Source organism: Neodiprion virginianus, chromosome 7, assembly GCF_021901495.1.
Source record: "Neodiprion virginianus isolate iyNeoVirg1 chromosome 7, iyNeoVirg1.1, whole genome shotgun sequence".
Lineage (NCBI taxonomy): Eukaryota > Metazoa > Arthropoda > Insecta > Hymenoptera > Diprionidae > Neodiprion > Neodiprion virginianus.
The window spans coordinates 1683503-1701624 of NC_060883.1; the positions used below are offsets into that span (position 1 = coordinate 1683503).

At 39.0% G+C, this 18122-nt stretch overlaps 3 protein-coding genes across 14 annotated transcripts in view; 1 reads left to right on the top strand and 2 right to left on the bottom strand.

The window, feature by feature from the left end:
• Nucleotides 1–12738, bottom strand: part of LOC124308510 (uncharacterized) — a 50965-nt gene extending 38227 nt beyond the window's left edge. The window contains exons 1-4 of one of the 5 annotated variants that reach the window (XM_046771284.1): nt 12367–12738; nt 12148–12228; nt 11907–12063; nt 5384–5766 (exon numbers count right to left, since the gene is read on the bottom strand). In XM_046771284.1, the coding sequence (XP_046627240.1) occupies nt 11912–12063; nt 12148–12228; nt 12367–12547 (414 nt within the window). In that variant the 5' untranslated portion in view covers nt 12548–12738 and the 3' untranslated portion in view covers nt 5384–5766; nt 11907–11911. Of the gene's footprint in view, nt 1–5383; nt 5767–8261; nt 8283–11597; nt 12064–12147; nt 12229–12366 lie in introns of those variants that run through there. The other 4 variants (XM_046771286.1, XM_046771283.1, XM_046771285.1 and 1 more) reach the window with 4 other exon arrangements.
• Nucleotides 1–18122, top strand: part of LOC124308504 (nephrin) — a 155063-nt gene that overhangs the window by 35470 nt on the left and 101471 nt on the right. The window lies entirely within an intron of this gene.
• Nucleotides 13213–17599, bottom strand: LOC124308505 (glucose dehydrogenase [FAD, quinone]-like). Its single transcript, XM_046771272.1, has 7 exons — nt 17490–17599; nt 16723–17144; nt 16476–16604; nt 15844–16397; nt 15218–15680; nt 14769–15139; nt 13213–14679 (listed from the first exon to the last, which is right to left on the bottom strand). The coding sequence occupies exons 2-7, from the start codon at nt 16931–16933 to the stop codon at nt 14572–14574; spliced, it is 1836 nt and encodes a 611-aa protein (XP_046627228.1). The 5' UTR covers nt 16934–17144; nt 17490–17599; the 3' UTR covers nt 13213–14571.

The following is an 18122-nucleotide window of genomic DNA, read 5'->3' on the forward strand; positions in this document are numbered from 1 at the left end:
TCTTGGAAATCTGATTTCAGATTCGTAAACAACGATTCCGGAAACCACAGATTACCATCCTGTTAGAAAGATTTACTCGGTAGAATAACGTGTGACTCAAAGGTTTAAGGGATCTCAATTTACAGTTGCCCCTTTCTTTCCCTAACCGCTTCTTCTCCATCCCTATAAAACCCAGCAGGAATATTAACAACCCAGCTGGCTGATTTAATTATCGCGCGAGCAGCAACAGCACCACCGCCATCACCGCCGACACCGAGAATCGTGACCTACTATAATAACTAACGCGCCTCGAACATGCGACTTTTAATTGAAGTTTAACGCACGCCGATTGGTATGCATTTTACCTGAAATTGGATTATATTAATAAGGTGTGTGGGCGTGTTTTATTTTTATTACCATCGAATTTGAATTTTTTTTTTTTGATTTCCCAACTTTTACTTTCTCTCGCATTGTCCTTTTTTTTTTTTTTTACGTATAGCTGAAATTTGGCTTTATTGATCTCGTTTATACTATTTTCGAAAAACATTTTGTCGCCGCATAGGCTTATTTCTTTGCTTTTTTTTGTTTTTTATTCCTCCATTGCTTTTTCTTGTTTTTATTTTTCGTTTTTCATTCAAGAAAGTGTAACCTAACTGCCTTTCGAAAACAATGAGAAAGACGAACGAGATGAACGAGAAAAAAAAAAACCTTTGAGCCTTACAGGATGCCGATTTCCTTAGCACTGATTTAAAAAAGTTCATTTCTTATCCTGGAATCCTGCCTCAAGCGGATAGCTGTTGTAAAGTTGATATCCTCAGGATATAAACGTCCAGAAGCGTTTGAAAAGTTTTTTTTTCCCTTAGAATTGATTTCTCCAAGCTCTTTTTCCACTAATTGGACCTTTGAGAATTCAAACAAACGAAAAAAAAAACAACACGATTAAAACATCGTGATATCAATGCCTGACAAACTAGCCCTCTGTTTTGTGGCTGGATTTTTCGAATTATTGATCCTACGATTTTTCAAAATTTGGTCAAAATTTAGTCAAAAGTTACTGAATGATAATATTAAAAAAAAAAAAAAATACATATATGTATTACAACAAAGACAAAAGAGAGAAGAGTGAAAGATTGTTGGAAATAATCCCTCACACGCGCAAACAGATAAAACTTTAGAGTAAAGACTCATTAAAGTAGAAAAAAAAAAAAAAACTTAAACGTAAACGAATAAAAAACTGAAAAAGATAATAAGTGTTAGGAAAGTTTTGGGTGAAAAAGCGAGGCGAGCGAAGAAGATGAAAGAAAAGCATTCGCGGTTTGCTGGAAAACTACTAACTCGGATAACGAGGAGGGAGCAGTTTTTATAATATACCTCGAGGTTCTTTTCTCGTCCACGCGGTACCTGCGAATGAAGAGATAAAAAGTAAAAACAGACGGAAACAGAGTGGGTTGAAAATAGAAAACATCTTGGGGGCGAAAAGTTTTCGCGCCTATCTTTTTCCCTGCACCCTCGTGCCGACCAAAATAAGGGATTTAACCCCGTGGCTTAACTTTGGACTAGTGACGGATCGACTCCGTTTAAGGGTGAAGAGGACGTTGAGGAATTCGCAGTAGTGATTTTGCTATACGGTTCTCAAAGATTTTCATTTTTTACTTTTCATCAGCTTTCGTGATACGAGAAAAGTGTTGGTTTCGATGGAAAGTCACATTTTCGAAATTCTGCAATCCGGAAAATAGGTTTTTAGAAAAATGTCTGTCTGGCCGAAAAAACTCTCGCGATGACCTCGGAAATGGCTGGATGAAAATATATAAAACTTACAGGATTTTACAATTAAACGATGGGTGTGAAAAATTTTCCTCCTAGAGTAGAAAAAAAAACAACTCGAATTCTCGTTATACAAAACAGCAGTGAAACTTCGATTGCAGCGTCCATTCCAATTTACTTGAATTTTCTAGTAAATAACCTTTCTCAATCCCACAAAGTAAATATATATATGCCCGATTCCGGTAAATATTGGATAGCTTTTCGTATATCAGTACCGATGCGTCGATATGTGATAACAGAAATTACGGAAAGAACTTTCGCGTTGCGTAACCGCGTGTCTATCATAACCACACGCGTTAAAACATCGTATTGATGAAATTCTTTCTATAATTAATCGAAAGACGAGAAGCATGTCACGTTCATCTTTTTCGTAAGGCAGCGTAATCGAACATATCTACAAATTGGAGTACATATTTAAAATACGTATCGACGAGTACAGAATTGATTCCTGGCTAGTCAGGATTCGATGTATCATTAATAATTGGCTCGTCATCCATTTCCTTATTTCTTTCTTCGATTTCTTTTCACACGCAATCTTTGCCTTATTTATCACCAAAATACAGGCTGAGATATTAGTGATTTTTTTTTCCATCTCAAAATGTTCAAAAATGCTTTACACTCACCCGATTAATTACGGTTCGAAAGTCAAAGCTGTCGGAAATAATTTCTTTCGCAAGTCTGCCTCGGAATATTCCGTCATTCGGAAATCATTCTTCGGCAATTTTTGTCGGTGCGAGAAGAAATTTCTTTACTTTACAAAGATAACTCGACAGTAAAAATGTATGAAAAAAATTAAATTTGAAGGAAAATTCAAAACAGTAACGAGCATTTTTTGTCGAAAGTATACCTCCCCATTCTTTTCCGCTGCATTTCGGCGTTAGTTGTTATTTACTTGGAAGATGTAGAGGAGAATACATGGTGGAAGAAGAAGAAAGAGAAAATAAATAAATAAATAATAATAGGAAGACGAAGGGGATTTTTCCGCTAAGAAAATATATTTCTCAGATACTTTGAGGATGTACTGGCTGTACATTCTGAACCAAGAGTGAGTCGCCTCGACGATATTGAATACTTTGTGAGTTAAAAATCAGAGAAAAATTAAACACTGTAAAGGCGATGAGAAAATTTTAATTGAATAATAATAATAATAATGATAATAACGACCAAGAGGTATCAATAAATTGTTTGAACAAAACGTTGTTCAACAAATTTTTAGGGAACATTTTTTTTTGTCACGTGAAATGAATTCTTTGATTTTTCTGAATGCACGTGAATTAAAATTTTGAAACATAGAGGAAAAATCTTGAATTTTCTATAGGTTTTCGTAAAAACGTTGTACGTTACAATCGAGAAGTTTCCGGGACATTGAACGAATAGTTTCGCAAACACAGCCTTTAGAAGTTTTCGAAAACGGAAATTTCAACACAACGAGAAAATTCTTTAACAATTTATGTGCATTTAGAAAAATCAACCAAGCCATTTCACATGACAAAACAGTGATCCCTAAAAATTTGTCTGATAATGTTTCGTTTAAGCAATTTATTGATGACTGTTCGGCATTATTGTTATTCAAGTTTAATTTTCTCATCGTCCGTATTGTTGTTGATTTTTTAACCGATTTCAATCTGATTCACAAATTATTCATTATCATCGACGAGACTCACTTTTGGTTGAGAATGTATAACCAGCCAGTAGATTCTTGACGGTCATGCATTTGCATAGAATGTAAATTCGCGCGGAATGGAAACGTGGAAAACTGTGAGAAAGGTATTATCCGAGTTGTATATTATGTGTCGTCCAATGTGCATAAGGAAAGAATTTAACGAGGAGGGGGGTAAAGGGTGAAAAGGAAATGAGTAAATCGATGCATCGCAGGAGAGCTTGCAATATTGTTATCCCTGTACATACAAATCGCAGTCACGTATAAAGGCGTCGTCGTTTCAGTTCCAGATGTACATGACAAAAAGCTCCGATTCAATATCTTTTCTCTTGTTCCTTTATCCTTTGTCTCTCCTCTTACGGCTTGTTAATGTCCGCGGTTTTCACCCCTCCGTATCATCTCGATGCTGAAACAGCTATGGAAAATATATTCTCACCTCACCTACGCAAGTTTTCCCCTTTATACGTGAGTTGTAAATATTATAAACTCAAGCATCTTTCTCTCTTCAGGGAAATTAGACAACAGCCGGCCATGTTTTTATTCTTGTATTCTTTTTAAAAAAATTTTCTGCACACTTTGTGCCAACATCAAAGAAACGGTTGACGTGGTAAAATTGGGGATTACATTTTTTTTTTTTCGAATCTCGTTCAATTATTCTCTACTCTCTTTCTCGCTTTCTTTCTTTTCCTTTTTCCTTTTTTTTTTTTCTCTCTGTGCAACGTGGGTAAATATATACATGTATATATGTATATAATAAGACATGTAACGCACCGGTAAACGGGCACCGGAAAATCCCGATCCTGAATTTATTACGGCTTATCCTAAATGAGATTTTCGGATTCATTTCGCCTCGTCTCATCTCGTTGCTGCCTATTTCTGGCTTCTTTTCCCCTAGCGGTTAAAGCTTTGCCTCGTTTCGTTATGCCTCGTTTTGTTTCGTTCCATTTCTTATTCTTTTTCTTCCTGTCTGGTTATCTTTCCGTTTGTTTTTCTCTTTCTTGGTTTTTGTTTCTATTTCGTTCCGTCGAACGCGTATTACTGGCCGTGTTTTATCACTTTGGATAAATGAGAATCTTCCTACTTATCGTCCGTGTGATGGGAAATTTTTTATCTTGGGTAAAATTCGTCAGGAAAAATAAAAATTCATGAGTACGAATTACACAAGGTATACGTACAATGAAAGTTTAATTTAAAAAGTAAATATTTATTCCTTCGTTATCAATCGTCTTCGATCACAAGTTATCTACGAATTTCTATACGTAATTGGAACCAATTTTTGTTATCGTTATTAATAAGTTTCATCGATTTTGACGAACTGAGATCGTCGGGTTTTTGGATCTGGACATGGTTCCAGCTTTTATACAAGATTTCGGGATCGGGTCATGGGTGGAATTCCCTGCTGCCTGGGTAAGACTAGAGATTTGCGAGAGACGGGAGTTGCGATAATTTTCTGGAACCCTTTCCAACCTCTCCGACCGCAACAAACGCCAGATATTCGGCACACCGGGTACGTAACGCTCATTTGCGAATCAACGCGCCACTCACCGTGTTGACGTGAATGTCGCCAAATCTCGTTGTTGGTAGGCGTGGGTGTGAAATTATTTCGGAACAACAACGAAGAGAGGAAGGATAATGCGACTGGTTCATTGGACAAGTAACGGGTAAGGAGACAAATGATTCAATTCTACGAAGCGAGACGATCGATTCACCCTCCGGTTCACTTTTCTCAGTTTTTCGAATACGGTTTCTTTATTCATTTGTTAGACACGCTGTAGTCAACGAAGAAAATTGATAAACCAAAAAAAGGTGGATCAAAATTCGTCGTACGAAACTAGAGAGGTTCGTTAAATTATAAATCAATTTCGTTTATTCGCTTTCCAAGTAGAAAGTAAGTCTGAGATTAAAAATGTAAATTCATGGAAAGCAAGCGGAATACAAAGTTGAACAGTTTTTTTTTTTACGCCACAGAAGGTTCCCAAAGTTTTTAATTTCGGTGACCAGAGCACCGAGTCCCTCGCTTTTGAAGGTGGACCCCAATTATTTTGCGTATCGTGTAAGCACGAATACGTCCATTGGGCAATGTAGAAAGCGGAAGAGAGCGAAAAGAGGGGAGAAAGAGTTCAGAGGTCAGCTTGTCTCTGCGGTGATGTTGGGGCGATTATCCAACTGGGAATTCCGTCCTTTCCCCGGTCTTTCCGCTTCTTCTTTTAGAATTTTTTTTTTTTTTTTTATCTTCACCACATCCAAAAATCCCAACGAGGAAAACCCGATCCCCGTTTTATTCTTCTTCGCCAATCCGGACGCTGAAAAGGACGAGTGACTCTTGGAAAGTGGAAGGAATGATGCACGAATAAAGCGGCGCTCTTTCTTGCAGCCTGAAAACGCACTCCTCGTTATCCAGCCTCATTTTTCTGTCATTTTTTTTTTTTTTTTCCACCCTCGCGCATTTCTGCAGCCCTTCACTTTCTCAAAGCTTTTCAAATTTCTCAACGCGAACGACGCTTTGGCAGCTGAATTTCGGAAACGAGTTTCCAAAACGATGTTGGAATTATTTATGGAACAGTGGAAGATTATTATCGTTTCTTTTTGTTACCTTCGTGTCTTTCCATCGACGGGCTATAAGCTTTAATTATGTCTTTAACGTTTGCAATTTTTTTTTTTTGTTTAAAGTTTTTCAAACCTATAGTTCGCGGAAGTATGAGCCGGGTAACATTTATCTTAGAAATGTGTATGTTTACATATAACCTGAGTCTATGTATTTTGTAGACCGCAAACCACGTGGCTATGTGCACACTGTGCAGAGCGAAGGAGGTGGAGAGAGAGAGAGAGAGAGAGAGAGAGAGAGAGAGAGAGAGAGAGAGAGAGAGAGACTTGCCGCAACTCATTTAAGACTAACTAAGTTAAACTTAACTTTGCGAATATCTGATTTTGCTTAAAACGGACACTACGGCCATCGAATAGTTAAACCATCTACAATATGTTATATCCTTATTCACGATAGTAAACGTGAAAATAGCACAGGGAAACAAGTGGTTGAAATTCGTACTTTTCCACGAAAAAAAGCATTTTCTGCCAATCTACCATGAAAATTCGAATGCCAATTTTTACACAAACTTGATACAAATAAAAAAGAATTAGATCCGCCATTTGGAATTTTTAAATTTCGAGTTCAGATTCGTAATCAGCGACCCCATGAATGCAAAATTACAAGTGAATCGCATGTGAGGAAAAATGTATGCATGAAAGGGTTAATCCTTAACGAAGCTTCGGGCACAGTAGAACCCGAAAATCTTGCCGCTCCCCACTCCGCGCTTCCTGAGACTCGGATGCGCGCGCACGCCAGCGGTTCTCAGTCGAAACAAGCTGTAAACCTAGTTATTTACTTCCGGAGCGAGCGAGGCGCAGCTTGGCCATTATCCTCGCCTAACTTTTGACGTTTCGACGATCGTGGTGGTGAGCAGGGCGTGGTTCAATGTCCCTGAGGGTCTCGCATGACGCTGCGTTACACGAGTTTCCAAATTTATTACGCCGTTTAGCGATTGAGGACCCGAGAGGGGGTTTGGGGGGTCCGTGTTAATAAGTAACAAGCATAATACACCGGAGTCGCGTCGCTTCCCGCTCTGAAAGGATACGCAAATAAACCACGTACAGAGCGAAAGAGAAAGAGAGAGAGAGAGAGGGAGTGAGAAAGAGTCACGTAGGTAAGCTAACACGCATCACCTACGCCTACAGCTTTCCCTCAGAGCAAATTATGACGCCACTTTGCAGACCCGCTACACGTCCACATGCACAAGGGTTGATGTTACGATAGGGACTTTGCATACTCAGCCGTACAGAGGCAACTTTTCAACGGCTCGGAATTATCTACGAGATATATTTTTTTCCTTTTTCTTTTTTTCTTTTTCTTTTTGTTAGGTAATTGTGCGATTCGTTGGCTACGTACGAAGTTTAAAATTATGGAGAAAAAAATTTAACGTGTAACGAAGAAAAACATCATACCGAAATTTTATCCCAAGTAGAAATAATTATGGAATTCACTTTTCATACGCTTGTTATAAAATCATTTTACCTTCGAATTTTAACGAACGTGTATTATTTTAGAACAACAGCACTGCGTGGCTAAAAGGATTTACTTGTAAAATTGTACATTTCGTGTGCTTAGTTTCGTGGTTTTTGAAATATCGTTGAAGAAAAATAATTGTCGAAGCAAATTGGAAAATATGTAAATTGAAAATTATGGTGCGGTGCGATTTTTGAATTTTAATAATCAACTTTGATACTTCTGCATCGTTTTAACGTCGATACTCTCAGTGTCAATATTTGACAAAATTCTTTTCAAAGAGGAATGTCGGAAACTAATGATTTTTATTTATCTTCTATGATTCTCCGTGGTGAGAGTACATAAATCAGAATAAACAGCCTGCAAAGTAAAAGAGTAATTGATACAATTAAACAAATTATGATAGACACTAGAGATACGTCAGAATTGTGAAGGTATTTTTATACTGTCGTTATTATTGTTGTTAGTTTCGTCGTCGGTGGATTATTATTACCGTCATTCCTATGATTATTCTTATCGGTGCTTCACCAAGTGAATCTACGAAGCGGATAATTGTAAGTAAATGTAACAGGCGTCTGAAGAAGTTTTCTCTCATTAGTAAGCTCTGCGAGACAATCGAGGTTAAAAAAACAAAAGGGATGTAGAATAAACGTAACAGGAAAAATACAAGAAGCGTATTCTGTTTTACAGAAATATTCCACTATATTTCATATCATTCTCGTTTCGCGAGTTGCGGTAAGCTTTCCATTTCCCGACAATCTGGAAAAATGAAGGGGAAGAGAATAAAAGAAATCGACTTTAACAAAGGTATTGAACAGGCGGGTATCGTTCGTTTTTATTTAACTTTTTTTTTTTCTTTTTTTTTTTTTACATCGTTGCTAGTTGTACCGAAAGAACTCCCGTCGATGTTGTAATTCGTTGGGGGGTTTTTTTTTTCAATACAACTGTTCGTGTAAAACGGAAAGTTGAACCAAGGAATAGGGGAGGGAAAATGGAATGAAAGAAAAACCGAAAAAACACGAATAAAAAAGAAAACCCACGAACGAAAATCGTAATCATGTTTCACCCCCTTTTTGTTTCAATAACAGGATTTATGCCATGCTTTGTTGAAACGGCAACCATAGGTTTGTCCACGTAACGGAAGAATTGTAAATTTCCGAAATATTAATTTTCCTTCCTCCGTAAGTTTTCCACGTTGAAATAAAATTTACCGTCCGCTCGTCGAATTTACTCTTGGATCGCAACGATTACTCGGTAAGTTTAGCATTAATTAATTGATATTGAATGGAATGATATTGGATAGTGTGAAATTGAAACTTGTGTTATAAACATCGAATGAGAAATATTTGCCCCATTGGATAAATTAACTTTTCGCAGATTGATGATTTTTTTAATTTTTTTTTTTTTCTTCTTTATTCAAACCACGCCGTTGAACAAAAAGGGAAAATGAAACTGTGCTACCTAGAATGCCTCATACACTCTCACATTGATGCGTATAATTGGATTAACGTGGGTTTATAATTTGTGTTTGCCCCCCGGATGAAATGCTTTGTACCTTTGAATTAGTACGTGCACGGGTATACGTATGTATATAAACGGAGCAAAAATACCTTAATTTTGCAAATTGAATAACAGACTCGCGGTGAAACGACGTATTCGAAAAAGCGGCGTGGGGAGAAAGGGAGAGGTGTATTTTTATCAACTCTCTTGTTCCGCGTAACCTCGGACAACTTCACACATACATCACGATAGGCTAATTTCGTTAAATGAAATTCTACAAGCGTAACTAACGGAAGTTTATAATTAAACTGATACAACATTGTTGCGACGTTGCATAGCAATAAAATTATATAAAATATTATGAAAAACCTAGACTTCAAATATTGTCATATTTTTACTCTGCCTCTTCTTTTTTTTCATATTTTTGCCCAACAATGCAAAGTATTATCTGGTCTTTGTTCGAACGAATGAGCAAAACATTAATTTTCAACAAAACGGCGGCGTCTCGAAAAAAAAAACCAATTTTCCATAAAAACTTTTCGCCTCAATTTGTTTACAAAATGGAAAATATTTATCGGTGAGAAATAACCTTCGATCAAGGACCGAAAAATATATTCACAAAGCTTGTGTGAAAATTTGAGACCGATCGGTTCAGCCGTTTTCGAAGAAATCTATGCTCACCGACTTTGAAAACACAGTTTTCAGACAAACGCGTTCAAAGTTTCAAAAGCTCCTGGGTGTCTTTGTAAATGTGCGCTTAACTTGGAGAATATCTGTCAACGTGAAATTTTCCGTGCATACATATAATCGAATATATGTAGACGACGATAATGAAATAAAAGAAATAAAAAAATCGTTTTTTGAAAAATCATCAATTCGTATAACTCCTCGAATTCTCCTCTTCTTTTTTTTTTCTCTCCCCCTTCGCGAACTCGCGTATCGAAATCCAGCTCACGACCAACGGCGGCACCCGCGGGGCATAAAGTGAGGGGGAGGGGGGAGGGGGATGATGGCTTGTTCGTGTTGTTCAAACATTTGTAGTTGAACCCGAGTGACTCGAGGGTGGCCTCGCCTCGCCTCGCAGCCCCCTCATCACCGACACCAGCGACGAGTTCTGGATAAGACCTTTACCGAGCCTTTAATTAATGCCCCTGAAGATACGTGTAAATAGATAAGGGAACGAGATCTGGCACGCGAAAGCCGCGAGTCAGTGGGTTGGTATAATATGCAAATGTCCTCCACTCTCTCCACTCTTCGCCCCTCCCCCTCCTTCAGCAAACCGAGATTGTCAAACAACCGTTTCGAGACTCGGAAAACACAAACGTTCACTGTCGCAAAGTTTGATCTTAAAATCGCTCAATTACAACGAATTTTCATGTTAAAGTGCAAAGTTCACGCAAGTTGATTAAGGTGGTCGTCTAGTGTGAGGATTATTTTTTTTTTTTCTTATCAAAGTTCGTTTGAACATCAATAAGTATAACATCGATAAATGAAACTCGCTTCGAAGTTGATCAATGATTTATGAAAACGTGAGAGAATTAAAAAAAAAAAAAAAAAATTATTATTATGTTCATCGTTCGTGCTTTTCGCAACCGAATCGCGTACGTGCCGTTTGCTTCGATTTGGGAAGCGGAAACGGATTAAGTGAAACTTTTCTACTAATACAGTCGCCCGCAATTTAGCCACTCTGCTTCCCACGCGCTCATCTCACCCTCATAATCCGCCCAGACGTTTCACGTCGGATCGAAGAAACCGTGTAAACTGATTTCCGACAGGTGTCGAACACTCCGGGTATTATTTACTTTTCTTTATTTAAAAACGATACTTCGACGCCAGTGGTAAAATTACTTTGCGAATCGAGAGAGACGGGGTGAGTGAGAGAGAGAAGCGTTTATTCGTCCTAGGACAAGTCCAGTCGAACCGAGATATGAACAGTGCGTAGACGAAACGGTAAAAGATGAATAACTTATAAGCTAGATAGTAAGAAAGCACAAAATTAAAGTTAGCTTTGCAAACTAAGAAAGTAGGAGAAGAAAGAACAAATTTATAGACAGACGAGTCGATGGATAAAGATAAAGAATAATAGAACGTTGAAATGTAAAATTAATAGAAATACGTATAAAATGTATAAATAAAGAAAGAGGGAAAATGAGGAAGAAATAAATTAATGGATAAAAATTTTAAACTAATAAGATAATGAAGATAAAAAAAAAAATTCCGGACCAAATTACATGTTATATTTATAACACCGCGGGATGAATCAGCCAATTGCCCCGTGATAACGCAATTTTGGACGCTTTTCGGGCAGGACAATCCGTCTCGTTTAGCTAAGCATTTTTAACAGGCGCTATGCATCGGTCTAATTGCTTCGAAGGGTGGAAGAATAGTAGCCGGTGTATAAAATAAAAAAAAAAAAAAAACGTAACGCATGAAATAAATATCGCAGATTTAATGGTAAATGGTGTGGACATTTCGTCGCAAATGTTGAATTCCCCTTTTTTTGCCACCAATTTTGCGAAACTCTGATTTTGCGAAACGATAGGAAAACGTTGTTAAACAAAAAATTTAATTATTATTTGGGAAAATTACATTTTACAATCCTCGTTATGAGAATACATTTCCAATTGGATTGGTTAAAAAATATTATGTTGTTGTGGGTGAAACTGCCAAATCCCCTCTTGACACGACTTACTCGGGAGGGTGGCTTCTACCCCCTTAAAGTGTTTAATGGCAAATAAAAAAAAATATGTGTCGCTTAGTTTTTAGTCCACTATAACGTATTTACCAAAAAATTACATCAGAGATATTGACCTGGGATACCTTCCTTGTAAGAAAGGGTAACACCGACGCGATGATGTCTTTATTCGCCGTGAGGCAGCTCACCTGTCCTATATGGTGATTATCTTCAGCACTATGGCGGAACCCATCACGATTTTAAAGTCGTCGTTAAGACTTACGACATCTCGCGGCGTGCTCAGTTTGTTTCCCGATAGGACGGAATACCATTCCTTGAGGTAACTCAAGGCCAGGCTGATTTTACCTAGAAAATAACAAAAGAATAATAATAATCGTTGAAAATTGGTTGAACCGAACGGCCGTTCTATCTGGATGATTATCCACGCACCTCTGCTATCCGGGTGAGTTGGTTCCGACTTCTTCTCGATCCGGGCTGGACCAATCGAGGCTGAAGGACCTCCATCAACAGCTGCAGCACAGCGTGATGATAGAAAGTTTTGATAGAAGATATGACTTGTTAACGTGTACATACATCGCGATAATGGAATTTGAAAGAAAAAGGCTTTTTGAAAAATCCCGACTTAGTATAACCCCTTTAACTACTCACCTCCGATCACTATTACGTCACAATTCTGGTCCGTGGAATCGGCTAATCTAATTTGGTCACTTGGGCTGGAAATCACATCTGAGTTTCGCGTTGAGACGTTCAGCATGGACAAAAAGGTAGCGAGTGTTGTTACATTACAAACATTTGGCCCCGCAAAGCTGGCACTGCAGGCGGAAATCATTTTGGATTGGGGCTGAGGGCGATTATGTTACAAGACGTTTGCGATAGTTGAAAATGCACGGACCGAAACTTCGGGGATCGGTAACTCGAATAATCTCCACTGTCTTTCAGCGTTCGTTATTTATACGATGGAGTGATACGTGTGACGGGGTGACACGTGTAGAACAAGTCATGCGCGTAGTCGTAATTCAATATTTGACATCAAAATGTGTTTGGATATTGAGCCGTTTCAGATTATTTAGCGGTAATTATGTGTAAGAATAAAACTTGCTTGCAAATATGATAGATTCCGTGTTAAATTTATCAACGTCTGATCCTTGCCGTCCATATTTTTTATATCATTTTCCTCAGTCTGAAACGCTCTCTGATCTGAAAAAACGTCCTTTTTCAAACCTTTATTATTTATCCAAGCTTATAGGTAAATTCCATTTTGTAAATTGTGAAAACGAACGTCTCCCAAATTCTGTATCAGATTTAATGATAGTATTTACCAATTTTCAGAGTCAAGCTGATAATTTAATTTATCAATTTTATTCAAGAAATTTTCAACAACTTTATTTTTTAGACGAACTATAACGAGCTTGTGGATTTTATGCTTGTTTCAATGTGTTAAAAAAAAAAAAAACAGTCGCGACCTTCTTAGACAGAGTTCACAAAATAAGAATACTTGAAAAGTATATTGGAAAAGTCAGAGGTTGATCGAATTGGTACGGAATGCCTCATACACAGCTGAAATGATCCAGACAAATTGTCAATATGAGAAAAGGTGTGTTTGAACAAGTGCAATAAAACTTGCGGTAGCGGTTATGGGAGGCGAAAAAAATTATTGAGTTTCTGTTGGAATCCCAATAATTCTTCTCTATGATATTTGTGACCATGAAATCGCAGTAGCATAGGTACCCAATTTTTATTGTCGTCTATTCGCTCCTTTAACCTAAATTCATTGAAGTAATATGATTTTTTCATGTATTCCTTAGAGGTTCAGAAATAAGATTACCTGCTCCGGCGTTTATAACACTTGCCGCGTCGGCTTAATAATGATTGTTGAACCTGAATAAACAAAGATTTTTATTGATTCCGTGACAGGTTTGATGTTGCGAGTCGGTATACCAGAGGACAGGAAACATCACTGCCGTTTCCCAACAATTATAATTTTATTTGATTACGTTAAATATTAGCTAACGAACTGTATTGTATGCTATCAAGCGAAAATATCCATAATTGTGTAAATCCTGTCGAGTGTAAATACGCGATAATTATTTTTACATTATTCCTGCAACGACTGTGTGGACGGATTTTAAAAAGTTTCATAGATATCAGATTACCATCATCTGCTAAGACTACTATGCACCATAGCGCAGTTAAGGTTGAAAGTACAACTGGGTGTGACATGGTCGAAAGACCCAAATTTGTATTTCACGTAGGATGTTTGTTTGATGTTCTGGCATTCGTGACAGTGTGACACATGTATGTTACAAAGAAGGGACTAAAAAGTCTCATCGTGGATTCAAACGGGGTACGTGCCTAACGCGAAAAAGATGATATGTTCAAGGTTTCGGTAAAGTTTCGGGAACAAATGCCTTCGTTGGACGTTAATGACCGCGTCACGATTACCTTGAATCGTTACATCGTGTTGCGACTAAGTGCGCAACGATTTTTTTCATCCATTCACAACAAATTGAAATCTAACCACGATCAGCCGCTAATTATTCCAATCATGCGTAAATTTGGTGGGTATTCATACTTTTCATAGTTGTCTGCAAACGCGACTCTGTAAACTCAATTTATTTATTACATCGCGATGATAGTCAATATGTTTGTGTGCGTTAGTGTGTTCGACTGGGCTGGCCGGCTCAATCGTTGAATGTCATTAATTGCATCCAATATGCTTGCAAATTTCGAGAATGATTGTGTATTTGGTTTCATACAACGTTTATAAATGAAACATTTAATGCAAGAGGTCCAATACACAGAGTAGTTATGGTGGTAGAATTGAACAACGCGAAATGTACGAATTGAATTCAACTATTTTCTTTCATTGTCGAGAGATCCGTCTGTCCAGTATTGCTTGATAAAGTCCGCGCCTCGCTCTCCGATCATCATGGTCGGTGATCCAGTATTTGCGGAAGTTACCTGCGGAGAATAATTGGGGCAGGTTCATGTCCAGGTCGCGATTCGTCTAAATGCCCAGCGATTCGTACCTATTTGAAAATAAAACCAACCTGCGGCATTATCGATGCGTCCACTACGCGGAGTCCCTTCACTCCGTGAACTCTCAACCGGGGATCCACGACAGCCAAGGAATCGGAAGCTGGTCCCATTTTGCAAGAACCGGCCTGATGCAGTTCGACAATGGTATCCTGGCGTACGGCGCAGGCCCAATATTCGGTGCTTGCAAAAGTATAATTAGAGCAGGCTTCAATGTTCGTATCGAACAAGGTAAAGTTATGGGCTCTCAAAGCCTTAGTTCGAGTCAGCGCCAAAGTCATCTCTATGCCCTCTATCAGACCTTGAACATCACTGGGCTCGCTCAGATAGTTGGCCGAGATGAAAGGCTGATCGAAAGGGTCTTTTGAGGCGAGGCATACTCTACCTGCGGAATTAAGGCGTTATGAATCAATCCTTACTACACGTGGGTCAGAACCGCACTGACTCATTTTCGCTATTATACCTCTGCTCTTGGGGTGCATGTGTCCTACGTACATGCGTATAGTACGTTTGTCCGTGCTACGAAGAGCGTCCGGTTCGCCTGGAGCACAATTTGCTTCGTAACCAATAGGTGACAGCTGGGTGTCCGGATAATCGGCGGTCGTCAAGCTCGTCGGTAACGAACTACTGATTTGAGCCAATCCAGTACTGGACAGGGGGCCGGTCTGGAAGGCTAGATATTCAGACGCGGCAGCCCAATTATTTTCGTAGGTATCGGATTCGTTGATGGTGAAGCTTAGAATGTACGCTACTTGGTCGTGAAGATTTTTTCCAACACCGGGCAAATCCTTGACTACTTTGATTCCCATGGATTCCAGGTGTTCCTTGGGTCCTATCCCGGAGAGAAGTAGAAGATGGGGTGACTTCACTATTCCTCCGGAGAGAACGATCTCGCGGGTAGCTCTGACGGTATTCAATTTACCATTCTGAGAAAGATCCCTGTGTTTTTTTTTAATGCGATCGATGAATTCGAAGTGAGAAGTTTATCAGTTTACCGATATAGTAAAATACTTTGACCAACACTCAACGAATCTTTCATTATTGACAGTAATATCGAGAATGACACTGTAAGTGATAAGAATTCATTACCTTGTGATATTCAACGCCAACCGCTAAATTATTTTCTATTATAATTCTGGTTACGTAAGAGTTTAGGGAAATGTGAAGATTCTTGCGATTCCTGGCTGGCCAGAGAAACGACCTTGCGCTGCTGCGTCTTACACCGTCCTTCTGTGTGGTTTGGATGTTCGTGAAACCGGTTATCTTCTCGCCGTTGAGATCGTCGCTTATACCAAATCCAGCTTCCTCGGCGGCTGCGAGTATTGCAAATGAAAAGGAATCGTTGTACGGAAATCTTTGAACACGGAGCGGTCCTCCTGTTCCATGATGTTTGCGACCAACTCTGTCAATTTCGCCGTTGTCTTCGGACTTTTTAAAAAACGGCAGCACGTCCTCATAGGACCACCCCTCGTTGCCCATCGCGGCCCAGTTGTTGTAGTCAGTTGGATTGCCCCTCAAGTAGACCATGTCATTGTGCGCCGTATTTCCGCCGAGAGTTCGAGACGAGTGCCACGTGCAGAATCCGTTCGTAGACAAACACGCGTTGCTCTCGTTCGTTTGAAAATTCCAGTCGTTTTCCGCTCCTGTGTAAAATACATTCGACAAGTTTATCGCGATTATTTATTGGTCATCATAATTCCTTAATTATTCCAATCGCTCACCGATTAAACTCCAAGCGAATGCCGGCACTTGACCAGCCCCCGACTCGTCGTCTCCAGCTTCAAGTAGCAAAACCTTCCAATCTGGAACCTCGCTTAGTCTCGCAGCCGTCACAGCGCCCCCCGCACCCCCTGTTGAAAATGCGATTATTCTCAACTGTCGGATCTTTTGCACTTTCAGTTATATCGGAACCAGGTAATCACTGTATCATCATAAGAGATTTATACAGCTTGCAACGTAATTACTCACCGCCAATCACGATGAAGTCGTAGTCGCTATCTGTTCGTTCAATGGGGTTGATCCGCTCGCATCTTCCTGATATCACCTCCTTGGCACGAATGCAAGTATCGAGGATAGACATGAAAGTAAAGAATGCAGATGCGTTGCACATGCTTTCCATACTTGGTCCCGGTAAAACCGTGTCACACATGCCCGGTTGGACGGAGCCACATTTCATCATTCCAATGTAATCGAAACAATTTTCGTTTGGACAGTCAATCACTCTGAGCTGGTCACAATATTCAATCAATTAGACTTTGCTTAATGGTAATACCTTATTTCCTATTTCGTGTTGAAGAGACCACTGACAAGGAGTTTGAATTTGCTGGTTCTTCTGAATCGGCGGATTTTAGCTTGGACGTTATATCTGCGTACTGTTTACGTTTTAGCATCTCTAATCAAAATATTTCTTTTCACATATATGGAAAAAGTATAAAATTTCAAAAACAGGTTTCGATATCACACGGACGCATCCGCCACTGTCGATCCGTAGACAATGAGTGATTGACGCAGGCTTGTGTATCATCATAGGGTCACAGGTAATAATAATATTCCGTACACAACACGACGGTAATAATTTGTATTAGTTCAATTTCTCTCGTGAAAAACATAAGAGAGAACGGTTTATTTTAGACATGTGCAATATCGTGAGACATAACAACACGGTGGGAGGCTGAATTTGAGATCAGACAAAGGTCATCCGAGCGAGACATATTACAATTTGATTTTCAACAAACCCGAGAAGTACTCCATGTTATGCAGATGATCTAACCAATGAAATCAACCGCCAACCGCGATGAAGTCGTGCTCGGTATCTGGTTCTTCGATTGGCTTTATTTGCTCGCATTTTCCGCATATCTTCTCGTCCACCTGTATGAACTGGTCGAGAATAAACATGAAAAGTACGCTTTCAGGGCCTGTGATCGGCATTATTCTTTGCAGTTTCGAAAAGGATTTTAATTTTTCGATTCGAAATCGTTCATTTCGTAACTTCAGTAATGTCTTGTAATTATTGCTGAACGTATGTCAAAAATCAATACATCAGTACGAATTCAAGTTTATTACCGTGTATACGAACTCTACAATCAATCAAAACTTCCACAATCTTTCTGTACTACTTTATTTATCATACGATGAACTTCATTGATCCTCAATTAGTATCGACATACGCAATACCAAAACATAGAAATGGCGCACAATTTGGGACTGGAACTTGAATAACTCGCAGACCTTTCAAATAATCAAATTACAGAAGCTATGACAAATGAAAGAAGTGAACTTGTTGCGGTTCGAATTTCTCTCGGTTGCCTCGGTCGCTTTTGCGAGCTTCCAAGTCGACAATGAAAGTCGGGCAATTTGCGTGACGCAAC

Coding starts and splice junctions, on each gene's coding strand:
- LOC124308505 (XM_046771272.1), bottom strand. CDS start 16,933: ATGATGAAATGTGGCTCCGTCCAACCGGGCATGTGTGACACGGTTTTA. Junction 16,398..16,475: donor ATTCGCTTGGAGTTTAATCG/GTGAGCGATTGG, acceptor TATTTTACACAG/GAGCGGAAAACGACTGGAAT. Junction 15,140..15,217: donor CATGCACCCCAAGAGCAGAG/GTATAATAGCGA, acceptor TTAATTCCGCAG/GTAGAGTATGCCTCGCCTCA.